This window comes from Larimichthys crocea, chromosome XI, assembly GCF_000972845.2.
Source record: "Larimichthys crocea isolate SSNF chromosome XI, L_crocea_2.0, whole genome shotgun sequence".
Taxonomy (NCBI): domain Eukaryota; kingdom Metazoa; phylum Chordata; class Actinopteri; family Sciaenidae; genus Larimichthys; species Larimichthys crocea.
Window position 1 is genome coordinate 12848509 of NC_040021.1, and position 16656 is coordinate 12865164.

The 16656-nt window shown below is 42.5% G+C and overlaps 1 protein-coding gene across 4 annotated transcripts in view; it reads left to right on the top strand.

Annotated features, from left to right (window-relative positions):
• LOC104925618 (estrogen-related receptor gamma) overlaps nucleotides 1-15416 on the top strand; it is a 29199-nt gene extending 13783 nt beyond the window's left edge. For all 4 annotated transcript variants that reach the window (XM_027284610.1, XM_027284611.1, XM_027284609.1 and 1 more), the window contains 7 exons: nucleotides 638-889; nucleotides 1016-1173; nucleotides 2322-2438; nucleotides 7782-7892; nucleotides 8597-8779; nucleotides 13063-13332; nucleotides 13540-15416. In XM_027284610.1, coding sequence (XP_027140411.1) covers nucleotides 651-889; nucleotides 1016-1173; nucleotides 2322-2438; nucleotides 7782-7892; nucleotides 8597-8779; nucleotides 13063-13332; nucleotides 13540-13784 — 1323 coding nt within the window. In that variant the 5' untranslated portion in view covers nucleotides 638-650 and the 3' untranslated portion in view covers nucleotides 13785-15416. The remainder of the gene's footprint in view (nucleotides 1-637; nucleotides 890-1015; nucleotides 1174-2321; nucleotides 2439-7781; nucleotides 7893-8596; nucleotides 8780-13062; nucleotides 13333-13539) is intronic.
• Nucleotides 15417-16656: the final 1240 nt, after the last annotated feature.

The window sequence follows — 16656 nt, forward strand, 5'->3', positions numbered from 1 at the left end:
AAAAAAAGCTGTTAACTGTCGTAGGCTGCGGAGTGTTTGACAAGTGGATCACGATGAGTAACCGAGAGACACAGAGAGACAATAGAGAGAGAGAAAGATGACCGTGTTTCGGACTGAACATAATGTCGACAATGATGCTGATGATTGCTGGTTTTGTTATTTCCCTAGGTTTGCTTAAACAATCACTCTCTTTAAAAACAAAGCAGTGTAATGGACAGCAGCTTTGCATATGTGGGAAATCACAAACGGCTGGTATATGTAGGACTGGGATGGATGGATGCATGAATGAAGGTGGGTGGAGATGGAGGGGTGGAGGTAGCATCAGGAGACTGATGAGAAAATAAAGGCCTTTGTAGTTATGTATGTGGTTTGAAATTACACATATTAATGCTATCTTCTTATTACTTGATTACTATCTGTGGAAATGATGCCTGACTTAATAAAACTAATCAAAGCCTGCAGACTTGAAGGTCAATTACCAGTCATTAATATTAATAACAATACCAAGGTGACTCATAAAGCTGAGCTGAAAGTCAAATCTCTCACCGTCATGAATATGTATGACAATAAGGTGCGTATACAATCAAATTTAATCAATTTTCTCCCCTTTTTTTCCTCCCTTTTCTCTTTTTTCCAGACATCTCGGCAGGATGTCAGTGAGGGGCTTGGACCCCACCTGTCCCTCCACTATAAAGCGCGAACCCTCCAGCCCCAGCCCCAGCTCTCAGGGCGACGTCAGCCCAGCTCAGCCCAGCCCTGGAAGCTCTTCCTCAGACACAAACTCCAGCTATGGGCCCCTGATCAAAGGCCACAATCACAGCAATGGGCTGGACTCGCCAGGCCTCTATGGTCACACAGCGGGGTTGGCCAACAATGTCGGAACAAACAGGTCGGTGTATATGCATTATGCTGTCTTTTATTTTGTGTATTTTACCCCACTTTAGGTGTTAAATAGAAGCACATTCCTCTTAACGTCTCCCCTTCACTTCCTCTCTTCCTTTTCATCTCTATCCAGGAGGTTTGGGGAGGAAGAAAGCCCAGTGAAGTGCGAATTCATGCTGGGCACGGTGGCCAAGCGGCTGTGTCTGGTGTGCGGTGACGTGGCCTCAGGCTACCACTATGGTGTGGCCTCCTGTGAGGCCTGCAAGGCCTTTTTCAAGAGGACCATCCAGGGTGAGACGCGCACACACACACACACAAAACACACATTTATACCCAGCAACATGCTCCGTTTTATACTTAGTAACAGAGTTTATTGTGCATGGCTGATAATGTCTTCCTGCATCATATAAACCTGTTTTACAAGCAACACGGTGCAGATGCAGTCGTACCCTGAGCGATTGTTTAGGTATAAATAAGCCCTCATCAGTTAGCTCACAGTTTCCGCCCTCCTGCCTCTCAAACTGCAGAAAGGTTTTAAATAAAGACCTGTTTGCAAACAGCTGATATGAGGTTAAACTTACAGCTCATGGTGTATACAGTCAACATGTTTGAGTTTAGGCTTTAAAGCTTCAGATAACATGTGGTGCTGAATGTGTGCGCACTCACTTCAGCCCTGAAAGCTGCCAGTGGCGAGAGCCAGCAGCATGCAGTGCGGGTGTATTAAAAGGATCGTCCTGTGCTCTGTCGGTGGGGGACCTGGCAGGCTGCGTCGTGTTCAGGCCTCTAGAAGTTTGGCTACTGTAAATGAGTTCAAAGGGCAAAGAGGATGAGAGGCTGTCAGATCAAACTGGGAGATCTGATGTCTGGCTCATGAGATACTTCCTGTTTTTGATCTAGGGTGGCAGCTGAGTGCGACTGCAACTGGCCGAACGTCATCAGGCTTAATGTGCACATTTGGCTGCCATGACTATTACTCCCAATTATGTGTTGAGAGCATGTTTTTTTTTTTTTGAGAGCGATTAAGCCACAATTAATGTTTATTCTCAAGAGAAGTGCACTCCACTGATTTTACACATAAAGTTCAGTTAACTTGTCCAGAGGAGTACTTCACAGCCTATTATTTAATGTCGTACTGTAGTAAAATAACCCTAACCAGGCAAGGATGGTCTATTTCCAGATGTGTTATGGGAAGCAGGAACTAAAAGTCTTTAACTGCTATGATTTTGACTATTCTTTTTATTAAGCTGCCCCCATCTTATGAAAGTACAGTACTAAATCGCTGGAGTGACCCTTTAAGATCTGAAGCTGTGACACATTTTAGTCAATCTCTCAATATGAGAATTTTGTTAAGAGATGATTAATTATAATTTTGAAGCTCCACTGACAATGCAATTTCAATAAAACTCTCCCACTCTCCTCTTTTCTCTCTACTCCTCCAGGTAACATTGAATACAGCTGCCCGGCGTCCAATGAATGTGAAATCACCAAGAGAAGGAGGAAGTCCTGCCAGGCCTGTCGATTTGTGAAGTGTCTGTCTGTGGGCATGTTGAGAGAAGGTCAGCTATACACCAAAAAAATCATTAAGACCTGGGTCAGATCATTTTATGAGTAGCCTTTTCAGAGATTGATTGGTTTGTTGCGCTGGCAGAAGTTCAAATTTCATCTTTCAGACAGTTGAGACGGAGAAAAAGCACCTTGAGAGTGACGGCTAACACAAGTCTGGCTGCAGTCTCTTTGTTGTGCATTCCTGGAAACAATACACTGATTACCAGCTGAGATTCTCTCAATGTCTCACCTGATAAACTGGTGATGGCATGTACTGTGGTGCTGCAGACTCCAGTGAAACCTAAAACTTTTGACAGTTAAACTTCAGCCCCTTAGTGCCAGCTGTGATGTGTGTGTGTGTGTGTGTGTGTGTGTGTAGTAAACACAGGGCTGAACAATGCATGGAGAGGGCGGAGAAGGCTACTAACTGTTCAATTGTGTCAGTCTTTGCTTCACCAGTGCTCCTCTGAAATAGATTCTGGAAACCTGCCAGTGTTTGTGTGTAGGTGTGTGTGTAACACTGCAGCAGCTAGTGAGATAATGGAGCTAGTCGTTGCTAGGGGCTCCTTAAAATTAAAACATAGAGACTTTAAAAAAAAAAAAGAAAAAAGTTTGAGATACATATTTGCAAGTTGGGAATTTAATGAGAAGAGGGCAAGTAACCAACTGAAGTGGAATATAAAATATACCAAAATTTTAGCAATGAGCTTTCACATTTCAAGATTTTGTGCAGCTAATTACTAATGTCCAAAACTTTATGTTCAAAACGTAACGCTAAAAAATACAAGCTGAGAGTCGTGACATTTATGTATGCCACACAGAGAGTCTGTGACAGCGGTCAGGTGCTCCTTTAGTCCGACTGTGTGCCTGTCTGGTGACATATTGTTGTCCAGATTTAGAAGTGACTCAAAAAGGAAAACATTAGCGACCTCCTACTGTACCGGCCACTTGCTGCATGCTGTGAAGGGCCAAGAGATGATAATAAAGAGGGGAGAGGAGATAAAACTTTGTGTCTTTGCTTGTGTGTGTGGTGCACTGTAAAGATGAAGCATTTAATTGGCATTTAAAGGTCCAGTGTGTATGATCAGGGGCCTCTATTTTCAGAATAATGCAGACATAGAAAATAAAATTTTATATGTTTTCATGCATTTATAATCACCTGACAATAAGAATATTTTTTATTTTTGTTACTTAAAAATTAGCCTTTTATATCTACACCGTGTTTCTACAGTAGCCCAGAACAGCAAAACTAAATACTGACTCTAGACAAGGCCTTTCAAATGTTGTTTCTCCTTTACACAAGGATGTGAGGATGTGATGTGAGGGGATTGCAATGCAGCAATTACACCACTAGATGCAACTAAATTCTACACACTGGACCTTGCTTGCTTGCTTACCTCTTGCTTGCAGCATGTTCGCTTGTTCACATAACAGGATAGAGTTTATTCAAAATTTGTCTCCTTGACTTATAATTGTCTGTAACCCATGTTTCTTATGTGAAACAGTTTATACTGCAACAGGGGAGATAAGAACATGCTACAATAGCGTCAATAAAATAGCAGATTGTTGTGTGCACCCACGTTTGGTATTCCCTTCAAATCAAGTGGCTAAATTGTTCACTTGTCTGTCGCTTTCTTGCCCTGTCAGACTTTGTTGTAGCGACGTCGCCATGCTCCTTGATCTCAGCAATTACTTCGATAAATATGATGTTATCGTAACCGATAGAAATGGTGTCCAAAACTATGAAAACAACATCCCAGTTGTAATAAACTGGAATGATCCTTTAATACCACCTACTCATCTCCAGCATTTTATTGCTGCTGCTGTGTGTGTGTGTGTTTGACTGTGTGAGTTATGGATGGACAGAATTATAGCATCTTTACACGTGTATCAGTTTGTGTATATGAGTTTGTTTAAACACACAGTCAGTGCGCAGTCACATTTATGCCCATACCTCTGTGTGTTTTTGTGAGTGAGTATGTGTGTGTGTGTGTGTCTGCCCTTTTTCTAAATTAGCTGCTTTTAATAGGGTAGGGTATCAACAGCATCCCAGTCCGCCTCTCAACCCCCTCCTCCTCCTCCTCTCGCCACCTCCTTTGCTTTCCCTCCCCCCTCGTAAATTCCTCCAGATGCCTTGTGGGATTCCTGGACCTCCATGAAATGCGAACTGCCCCTCGTAACTCCCGTCGTAAGCGCCCTCGTAACGCGCTTCACCATGTCTCGTAATGCCCCTCTTCCCCGGAGAGGCCGCAGTAAAGGCTGAGACAGAGGAGCTGTGAGGTTTAATGGGGAGAGTCAGAGCCGTATTAAATACACAGCTAAAAGACATATAGACCCCAGGCAGGATTTGATTAAGCCCTGTTTAGTGCTCAATTCTACACTTGCTGTCGCTTCTAAGGGCAGTAAAAACATGTATGTTAGCAAAATGTGTGCAATATTTTAAAAGATACCCGGTGTAATTGTGTGATCCTGTGTTTTAATGGCTCATGTTCTCTAAGAAATATGGTCAGTGGTGCAGCAGAACCTCTATAAAGTCCTCGCCGTCTCATCCCCACTTCCTGCTGGCTGAAATTATTTGGTCTCAGGTGTGTTAATCATCCTGTGTTAATCTGTATTCTAAGAAAAGCATCGGAACAGAACAGGACTATGTGTGCTTTTCACTACCAACTTTCCGAATCCTTTTTCATTCATTAACCAGAAGCGGTGTGCAGGGAATGTAACGCCACATTGGCGTTTGGGGGGCGGCTTTGTGTACATATGTCACAATATCTGAGAAGCGTGGGATTGTTTATACTGAACACATGCCGGTGGTGGCAGCGGTAGTGATGGAGGTGGAAAGTAGCGCTGCCACCAGATCGTGATGGAACATGGATCAGTCTGGATCAGAGGCTGGATGTCCTCGCTCCTGATCTCGCTGCACTTGTGTGTGCGTTTTGGGAACCTGTAAAGCCGGCTCATGTGAAGATCCAGACACCCTCAAAAGAAGCCTGAGTGATGAAAGCGGCAAAAAATAGATCAATGTCTGAGTAGTCCGTGTTTATCGAACTCTGATGGGCTGTACAGACGAACAGGGAGGAGGTGTGTGTGTCTGTTATCCACCAAAGCTATTCCTGGCCTTTTGGTTGTCAGCACATTCCACTGTGAAGAGTTACACTTAGCTCAGATGTGTGTGTTTGAATAACTGTCAGATCTGAGCGCAAACACAAAAACACACACACAACAATAAACCTGTACAAAACACACTTTTCCTATTGAACAAACCAAAGTCCTGCCATTTAATCCAGTATTTGCCAACAGTTTGTGTTAAATTGATGACAACACACATCTAAGCGCCCTCATCCCTCATCTCACACACCTCGGAGTGGCACCTGCCAAGTGCCCAGGATAATCCACACTTACTATTTGCCCCTCATGACATCACCAGAGGGTCAGAGGGTAGTGAGTTTACCCCGACCAATCTTTTCTTTAATACCTCACTCATCTTCTTGTGAACAAGCTTGTCACTTCATCCTCTTAACCCCAAAACTGCCAACTCACATCTTACCTTAAAAACTCTGGACTTTGGTCTCTGGTTGGTTCAATGAGGGTTATATTAAATTGGATTCAACCTATTGGATCTATAGTTATTCATTTTGACAAAACAATCCCAACTAAAAGCTTAACTTACTAGCTTTTTCCAGGGCTCTCAACCCTTTTACAATGTCATCATTTGCTCAGTTGTCACACAGATGGATCTGCTGACATCTGAGCTCAGTAGTAGTTGTTATAATTTCGCCCGTAACACTTTTATGACTGTGTGTCAGGCTTTGAAATAGTTTGACGAAACAATCCAAACTTCAAAAACACATATTAGCTTTTTCTCCTGGAGCTTTCATCCGTCATAAACATAAACAAGTAAATTAGGGTTGGAAACATAGTCGCCAGTCTGTAATTCAGTTGATTCAGTTTATCCTCCAGCCCCAGTTTAAAGAGTACAAATCACATCTTAAGTATTTTCTTGAAAAAGTTTATATATTATTATATATGATATCACCTTTTAACCTTCATCCCCACCCACTTCAGACCAGACTAAAGAGGGAAAACTCAAATACTCAAATCAAAACTGTTCTCATTTATTCAGATGATTTTGTGTTCACATCAGACCACATCACTAAACGTAAACACTTTTTGCTTTATATTAAAGCAGAAAATCTATAAAACTGTTGCAGTGATAACAGTGTGACTATAAAATGATACAAAATAGCGTTATCAAACACTGATGCCAAAAACTAAGAACCTTTCCATTAACTGAAATGACCCTGCCACACATTTTACATGCCTGATTAAAAAGACATTGTGTCTCTTCATGCAGATGTCCGTGCATGCTTTCCATAAATATATACATAAGTAAGAATAAGAACAGGAGGCAGAGGGCTCAAAGGGATGGAGTGTCACCGCAAGGTGTCAAGTGGGCAAATAATACCCTCAGAGTGTCTCTTTCAGAGGCGAGTGCCATTATAGATCTATCCGTGGCCCATTTACACTGTGTAGATCAGGTAACCAAACACCACTATACTAAAGGCTTCCTGAGTCACGCTCACACACACACACACACACACACACACACACACACACACAATCTCACAATCTCACACCGATACACATTTTCTTTAGAGATGCGCTTGGTGACTCTTACTCTCGTGGTATTTCTCATCCATGAACACACATCCAATCAGCTTTTTCTTATCCACACACACACACACACACACACACACATGCATGTGCACACACACATACACACACTCTTATATCCCTACCGGCATGGTGACAAGGTTACCACAATGCTCGTTAAGATGAGCAGTTGTCATCGGCTGCTCTAAATCTCGTTGGGTATCGTGTTTCAGGATGCGTGCTGCTGCGTGCCGGCATTAGACATGTCCTGTTCACTCTCCTTGGGATCGTTAGGACATGTGAGCAGATGATTGAGCAACATCCTGATGATTCACCGGGCTGTGAAGCCTCCTTATGATAACTGGTTACCTGTTTGATCTGTGTGTTAATGAAGAAAGCAATGACTGCACACTCACTGAAGATCCAAGCAGGATTAAAACTCACTGCTAATGAAATAAAGATTTGTTTTAGGTTTACTATGATTAGAATTTCTGGAATCTCACAATCTAGATGTCTGCTTTAACCATTAAATCATACAAGAAGTTTATTTTTTCAGTAGTATTTGAAGTGCCAGTCATCATTTAGTTTAGTTTTTGAGCATTTAGCACTTCATCCTGTGATATCAGGACAAGCAGGCGTCTATATTTAGAGTGTGACTGTTATGCCGAATGCATCATTAATGTCCTGTGTTTACGTTTCTGTAGGTGTGCGTCTGGACCGGGTACGAGGCGGCAGACAGAAGTACAAGAGGAGAATAGACGCAGAGAACAGCCCATACCTGCACCCACAGAATGCCTTGCCTCAGAAAAGAACATGTAAGCGTACAAATAAAAGCTTACAGGAACTGTGGTGCTGCGTTATGAACTTGTACTCTACTAATTAAGAGAAGTAAATAGTCTATGTTAATGGATTCCTTAATTACATAAGGGGTGACTTTACCTGTCCTGTTGTCTGCAAGCTGTGCTTTCAATCATTTTGCAATCATTTTTTTTTACAGCATCTGCTATTCCATCTGTAGTTTTTGGAGCTTTAAATAGCTGTAATGAACTTCACTGCTGTATGTGAAAGTCACACATTTTAAAAACTTCAAGCTAAGAAAAATAACCCCATAAAACCAAGGACTTTTCAAATCATCTGGTTCAATGATCAATGGTTCCTAGCCATTGTCTAAACCCACAAAAGAATACGTTATTGCTAGTGATTTAAAATCACTACATTTAGAGAATGATTGTTGTCAGTGGACAGTGACAAAAAAGCATTTTTCAGCCCTGGTGACCCAACTGGTAAAGTGTGCACCCCGGGTACAAAAGTTTGAGTCCTTGCCACAGACACAAGGGTTCGACTCTGGCCTGTGGTCCTATCCCCGCCCCTATTACGTCTGTCTTTGCCTGTCCTGTCAAATAAAGACAAAAAAAAACACACCCTAAAACACCTCATTGTGATTGTTTCTAATGCTATTGATGTGATTTTATTAGTTATTATAACAAAAATCTAATTTTACTGTCTCCATCTCTCTCAGTCACTGTTGGTGGTGTGGTAGAAAACAAAGTGGTGTCTCTGCTGCTGGTGGCCGAGCCAGAGGGCATCTTCGCCATGCCAGACCCGACTGTACCTGAGAGCGACATCAAAGCTCTGACCACGCTGTGTGACCTGGCAGACAGGGAGCTGGTGGTCAACATCGGCTGGGCCAAACACATCCCAGGTACGATCCAGACCGAAACCCCCCCCCTCCAGTCTCACTCAATTAGTCAGTCAGTCAGTTGTTTGCTCGCACAATCCAGCGCACACATTAGCTCACATTAAGTCTATAATCAGATCAGAGGAGGAGATTGTTGTGACTTGTGGTTGGCAAGACATTCGCTGGATGCCCAGAGGAGAGAGGGCATTTGGCGGGGGCTGTGTGTTATCTGTCAGTCATCCTACATCCATGTGTGTGTGTGTGTGTGCGTGTCATGCCCTTGCTGACCAGTGTGTTCCTAATATATATCAACCAGATGACCAGTGGCCCCCTGGGAGTTTTAATTCATTTCCTGGGCCGTAGCCGCCTGTGAATTATGGAAATCCTCCTAACACTTAGCGTCTCCTCTGACACAAGCGCAGCAGAAGGCATGTCCATGTCCGTGTCTTTGGATGAGGGAGTGGAAAGGAGAGGGGAAGTGCATACTGACAGATTAGTGGGATTAAAACGCTGGTATGCAGCTATGTTGGCGGCTGTAATCGTATGCGGTGGCAACAGAGGTGTGCAGGTCTGCTTTTTGATACTTGGAAACCTTTACACGTGAGTGCACAAACATGGTTTAGCAGTGGGTCAGTCATTACAAAGTCATGCTGTGCCAAAAACTATTAAATTCCAGTGTAGATTCCAAAGTTTCCAGAAGCAAATATTTTGAGCTGAAGTTGTGGGGAAAAGTACAAGACAGCTTGGGTGGTATAAGATCATTTTTCCAACCGTAAGAGGGTGTAAGGGATTAAACAATTAACTGCAAGTATGCAGAAAACCTTTGTACAGCTACAAGTTCCAGCAATGATCAGTATACTGGAGGCGTTATCGTCTCTCAGACTTCCTCCTGTCCTGTTTTCTTATCATCTTTTTCCTCTAACTGAATCCCTCACTGCTTTATCAGCCGTGGTTATTCACACCCAAAACATCACCAGGGAAACACCTGGGTTTTTTGTTGATGTCTTGTCCCTGAAATGCTTACAAAACAAACAAAGCAGGTGTGTGTGTGTGTGTGTGTGTGTGTGTGTATGTGTGTGTGTGTGTGTGTGTATGTGTGTGTGTCTACTATATTTGTCCTCAGATTTCTACGTACACAGTGGACATTAAGCAACCATTTGTGAGTGTGTGTTGGTGTTTGGTGTCCCTCATCAGCATTTCCATTGTTCTGCTAGAAAAGGAAGAATAGCATCACCTTCTCCTCCTCCTCCTCCTCCTCCTCCTCCTCCTCACCCCTGCCCCCTCTTCTCACCCCCATGGGCTGTTGATGTCTGCCTCTCTTCTCCATTGTCGGCTCTTTACTGTCAGCGCACGAGACAGACGGAGTCCAACTGATGGGTGTATTTGTAGCCCTTTGCCAGTGGAGGGTTTGGCTGGGAGAGCGGAGCAGCGGTGAGAGGCGGCTGTACACGGAGCAGATACCAACCTGAGGGGAAAGAGGGAGAGAGAGAGAGAGAGAAAGCCATGTTTTCATCCAACTGTCAAGGACAATCTACTTTTAGTTTTGAAATGTCACAAAAGACAAAATGAAATGCAACAAAAGATGCAGCTCCATCGGGCGAAGTGAGGCAGATAAACAGGCTTCAGTTCACATCCATTTCAAAAAGAATTCATTAACGTCAGCTAATGTTTGTAATGTAACAGATAATTAATGGGGCCATGATACACTCCTCCCTTAAGTAACATTTCAGGATGATTTGATTACTTTTTTTTTTTTTGATGAAATGGAAAAGTTGAAAAGGCTAAACTTGCCAGACGTTTGTTTCTCTCTTAAATATTCAGGACACATCCTGACTTGTGAAACCAACCCAGAGATAGAACAGTTAGTTAAAATGTGTTTATTTGAGTTCTTGCTGAGAAGATCAATTCTACTCTTAAATCTCTGTAATAAATACGATGCGCTGAGTGAGCGGAAAACAAACTAGAATTTGCCATTTTGTTGTTTGGTTTGTTTAATTCTGTTTTGTTCTTCTTTTATGCTGGATTGCTTTAGACGTGTTTGTAGGTGGATTTTTTTCTACCTTCGAGCAAAATCAGGCTAGCTGTTTTCACCTGTTTCCAGTCTTTGTGCTAAGCTAAGCTAACTGCTGGTGGTAGTTTCATATTCAACATACAGATATGAGTGTAGTATCGATCTTCTCATCTCATCATGTGCCGATAAGCAAGCAAATAAGCATTTTCCCTAAAACTATTCCTTAACAGAAAATTAACTGGACAGATTTGAATAACTAATAATTAAGTCCTGTGTCAGTTTTTTTAACACCAAACAACTGGTTACACCTTAACAAATGCTGAAATTATCTATACTTAAAATAAACTAAAAAATAACAGCTACTGACTGTTTGTTTAAATTTGTTAGTTTGAGAGAGAGAGACAACAGAAAGAGAGGGAGAGAAATAAAATGGCAGATAAAGAGAGAATGAAGGCACAAAAGCGTCATCCAAGGAACCAGTTGAGGATGTAGAAGAGAAAGCTCAATCGCCGGGACACAAAAGAAGGAAAGGTAGAATGGATATAAAAAAGACTGCCCCCTCCTAGCAGCGTAATGGTCATGTCACATCAGGTCTGGATGAGTGGCAGGCCACACGGCCCCCATCGCTGGGAGAACCAGGGTCCTGGGCAAAGTGGCCCGGGCCATCTGAGTTCTTTGCCCAGGGGGAGGTGAGTGTGATGGGGCTACTGTCTTGGCTGCTCCCCCTCCTCTCTGTCTTCTCTTATCAGGCAGATTGACAGTGATGTGGTCTGAAGTCTGAGGGCCAGACTGGTAGATGAGCTGGCTAAAGACCAACTGTCCTCTTTGCTTTTGGCCTTTTTGAGTCTGTGCTATGAGTTGGCCGTCAAATGTGTGTGTGTGTGTGTGCGTGTGTGTGCGTGTGTGTGTGTGTGTGTGTGTGTGTGTGTGTGTGTGTGTGGTTGGGTGTGTGTGTGTGTGAAAGCGACTATGGTGTGACTGGCTGGTGTGTTGTTGTTGATATGATACAATCAACACTGGGTGGACAATTTCTCTCTCCGTATTGCCCTCAGTGCCCTTTGCTTTAAAAAAAAAAAATCATTTGTCTCTTGGAAACGTGGCCTTGTCTCTTTATTGAAGGTTTAACTTGTATTTGTCCTTAAATCTATCAATACATTGCCTGAGATTTCATCACACACACTCGCACAGGTCTCTGTCCCTGATCGATGATCCAGTGCCAGAATACTGATCCCTATCGACCAATGAAATTGTGCACAGACAGCGTTTCCAATCAATCAGGGAGCGATACTGGGGAAAGGGGCGCCACTGGCGTTCCCCATGGTGATTGTAAAGAGCAATGGATCCTGATAACAATCACTGATGGTGTCAAAAATACAAACGCCTCCCCTTCCTCCCCTCGCTCTGTAAAATTGTCTATTTAATTACAGTAAACGCGCGTGCGAGCGTGTGTATGCAGGTTTATGTGTGGGACGTGAGCAGGTTTAATCATGCTGCTGTGGGGTGTAATTGTCAATCAAAGTGGGTGTGTCCTACAGAGTGTCATTAAATTCACCACCTATTCACTCCCTCTGTCCTCTGTTATGCCCTTTGCATTGTGCTCTTCTAATCTGTATCATCTGTGATATCATTATACGAATTATTATTATCATGTAGACAGTCAACCACTGTTTAAACTTGATGTAGTTGTCACTGAGCTAAACAGTCATGAACTAAAGCAAGAGGAGAAGGCTTAGCATCTGGACGTGGTGGAAACACCTTATCTCCAAAGGTAACAACTTTTGCCTAGCAGCACCTCTGAAGCAGTAACTGAGAGCAAATCCAGCAAAGAACAAAAAAATACACAATTTTTTTTTTTTTTGCCATTTTGCTTTGTTTCCAGTCGTTATACTAAACAGAACTAAAAGCGGTATCAATGTTCTCATCTAACTCTTGGCAGGAAATCAAATATTTTACAAAATTTGAGTCATTGTTTAGAGGTAAAACCAGCTGTTTCACCCTGCTTCCAGTCTTCATGCTCGGCTAAGCTAAGCTGTAACTTCATATCATGTCTTCAGAAAAGCTGAATGCTACAATTATCGTCATGCATGTCCTCAATTGAAGGTTTTCTGTGAATTATTTTGTCGTTCCCGACTTTAGAAAGCTCCCTCCAAAGCCACAATATATTTTTACAGGACGAAGACTTAACCTTGACGAGACCTTCATACGACAAACTTGTCCTGACGCGAGTGTTCCTTTTAAAGTCTTTCTTTTCAGCATCCCAAGTAATGGGTCATTTTTTATCCTCTCATATTTCTAGGCTTCCCCTCCCTCTCTCTGGCTGACCAGATGAGTTTACTGCAGAGCGGCTGGATGGAGATTTTGATTCTTCGAGTCGTGTTCCGCTCGCTGGGCATGGAGGACAAGCTGGTGTACGCTGAGGACTACATCATGGACGAGGAGCAGTCGAAGCTGGCCGGCCTGCTTGACCTTAACAACGCCATCCTGCAGCTGGTGAAGAAGTATAAAACCATGGGGCTGGAGAAGGAGGAGTTTGTGGTCCTCAAGGCTATCGCACTCGCCAACTCAGGTAGAGATATGACAGAGTTCGGCACAATTTCTAGACATGCCAGCAGTGACGTTATACCTGCTATATTATCAGCATTGTCAATGTAAGCATGTTGCCAAGCTTGTGTGTTAGGTCAAAGCACCGCTGTGTCTAAGTTTAGCCTCACAGAGCCACTAGCATAGTTGTAATTTGGCATTTACCTCCACGCAATTCCATCTCTCTTTATAGACTCCATGCAAATCGAGGACTCAGAAGCGGTTCAGAGACTCCAGGACGTCCTTCATGGTGCCCTACAGGACTACGAGGTCACCCACCACCCAGAGGATCCTCGGAGGGCCGGCAAACTGATCATGACCCTCCCTCTCCTCCGTCAGACAGCTGCTCGTGCTGTCCAGCACTTCTGCAGCATCAAACAGGACGGCCGCGTGCCTATGCACAAACTGTTCCTCGAACTGCTGGAGGCCAAAGCCTGACCCCGAACACAGACAGCCATTCACCATCGTCCTGACCCCCGGAAGCAGGTTAGGACGACAGGAACTGAAGGATAACGGGTAATGCCGTGGTTTGACACTATGTATTTGTCCATTTCAGCTTTGACAATAAAGTTATGAATCTGCAATCGCCAGAAAGTATGTCCGATAGGCAAGCAGCCGGGAACACTTTTAGAGCAACACCCTTCCTACTCCCAGTAAAGGTTTGAATGGAGGTGAAAGAAGCAGTTTAATTTGCATTTAGCGTCTTTGACGACGAGGACATTATCATCTCTGCTGTCTGCGACACCCATGAAGTGTTGGAAGACGGATGGACAAACAGCAGAAAAAGCAGAAGAAATCGCCTTCTAGAGATATTAACAGTTACATGCCAAAAGTAGAGCTTCTTTTGTCAAAAGACCACCTGATACTTGAAGATCCTTATGGATTATTTCATCCATCTTGAAGCCTGTTAATCTGCATTCTAGTGCATTTAGAAAGCCTTTAAATGATTTGACTTTCTTTGTCCTTTTTGTATAGAAAAAGTTAATGTGTCCTAAGAGGTAAGTCTTGCCAAAGAGTAAAGACTCATACTATTGAATAATACCAGCATATGTCCACAATAATATAATGTGGCCTGTAAGACATTCACATAAACCTGCATCCCTGCTGTGTTGTGTATCGCAAACGTATCTATTCACTACATTCATATATAGACGATTAAGGGGAAGCAATTAAGCGGTCAGAGTCTCATTAAACAATAACCGGCCTCCTGATTTTAGAAGAACATTTCAGGGAAAGAGTACTTAATGTCATGGTACGACTGAACAACAGCAAAGTGATATTTATTTAAAAGTGTCTCTGTTCATTTGCTGTTTTTTTATTTACTAATGTGGCATTAATTAAGAGTAGATTAAAGCAATTACAGTGGATGATAATTTTTTAAAAAGATTTTTAAATGATATCACTGTAAGATAATTTTTTACTAGCTTCTCTGCTACAGCACTGATCCCTATGTATACCATATCATGAAATTCAAGCGATTATAATTGGAGTATGTACATGAAGATCATAATGTCGTAGAGTTGTTGTAGACCCATAGATATAACTTTAACTATGTAAAATGGCTGCCATACTGTATAATCTGGAATAGAGGGGCATCTGATGCCCTTTCTATGGTAGAAGTCTATGTGTAGGATGAAATTTGTGCACTATTTTTCCTTTTAGCCATAAAGTTTGGGGGAAACTGGTGATGGCGCTCTGTTGATCTGTTAGTGTGTTTCGTGTGAAGAGTAGTTATATCTGAAATTTGTCTTTTTCCGCACATGTTAAATGAAGGGATTGAACACGGAAGGAATCTCAGTACAGTGAATCAAAAACGCCCAAGTCTTGCTCCTTATTTTACTCAAGGTACTGTGACACTATATAATGTGCATATTTTTGTGACAAGCTGATGGCAGCAATATGCCAGTTTAAATGTATGTACTGTACGTTTTGCTGTATATACGTCATGTCTTATGCCAACAGAGATGTTTAAAGATGCAAATAAGCTTTGTTTGGATGAGCTGTGCCGTGCTATTTCATTCTCAGGTGGATTCTTGGGCAATAAAGATCATCCCCTTAATGCAACGCTCATATCATCTGAGTGTCGTCGTCTTTCTCAATAAAGAGACAGAAAGGCTTTGAAACAAATTAATTAATAGCTGGTAAGTGGGTGCAGTCTATCCTGCACAGTCTGACAATGGACTGTGATTTCCAAGTAAGGCCCATTATTGCACATTTAGGCCATCAGAGCCCAGTTGGATGGAGATTTATAATTAACTAAAATGTAATGAAGTCCAGCAGCGGCTCTGGGGAGTGCTGGTCTTCAGATGCCAGAGGAGGACGGAGGCACAGGGAGTCAACTCATCGCTTCATTATACAATCATCCTGAGAAACTCTCAACATGTTTTTATAGTTTTAGGTCAAAAGTAATAGTAATTTGGTAATGCTATGCTCTGACCCCTGTATTCAGCATTTATAAGCAGTTTATAAACATGTTATAACACACTATGATGTAGTTGTAAGCTGATATAAGGATATTTTTTGTTTAGCTTATATTTTGTTTAATTTTTATTATTATATTTAGAACTTCTGAAGCACCTTGTAATGTTGTAGATACATTTTTTGATATATGAGCACAAGACCAAATCCTTATATTGCATTTAACAGTGTGCACACAGCAGACAGGTTTAAAACTCTTTAAATGAATGTTCACTCATATGTAAAGCAACACTGTGTCAAAAGTATTTTTGTGATTTGGCACCCCCGAGTGCCATACCGCTGTCATAAATATTGACAGCTGTACATGTGTATTTATGATTATATTATTTATGATCAAAAACTAGAGAGTTGACAGCTTTGCTAACAGCCAAACATCTAGCAGGTGCAACAACACTTGACATAGCAGCCAGCTAATATTACTTACTAGACTAACAGCAAGAAGCCCAGCTCGGCGTCTGTCTTTCAGGTGTTTATTTCACCAAGCTCTCACCCATGACTAAAATTCAATCCCAGAGTTACCCTTGTCTGGCAGCTTCTAGCTCGGTCACTCTCTTCTTTTCTCTCCTTTTCTTTCCCTGTCAATGTCACCTTGAGTCTTTTTGCCTCTGTAATTATGTCTATCACCCGCTTGCTCAGCTCCAGTTCTGGCACCACACCAGCTCCACAACCCCATCAGCATTAACCTGCACCCCGGGCCTGCTTGGTGGTCTAAAACACCTGTGGACCACTAACCCCTTTGAAGGGCTGAGCTTACAGTTCAGGCAGCCTTGCTAACAGACGGAGCTAACATTAGCTAACAGCAGCTATGGTTCGCAGCCACAAGGAAATGCTG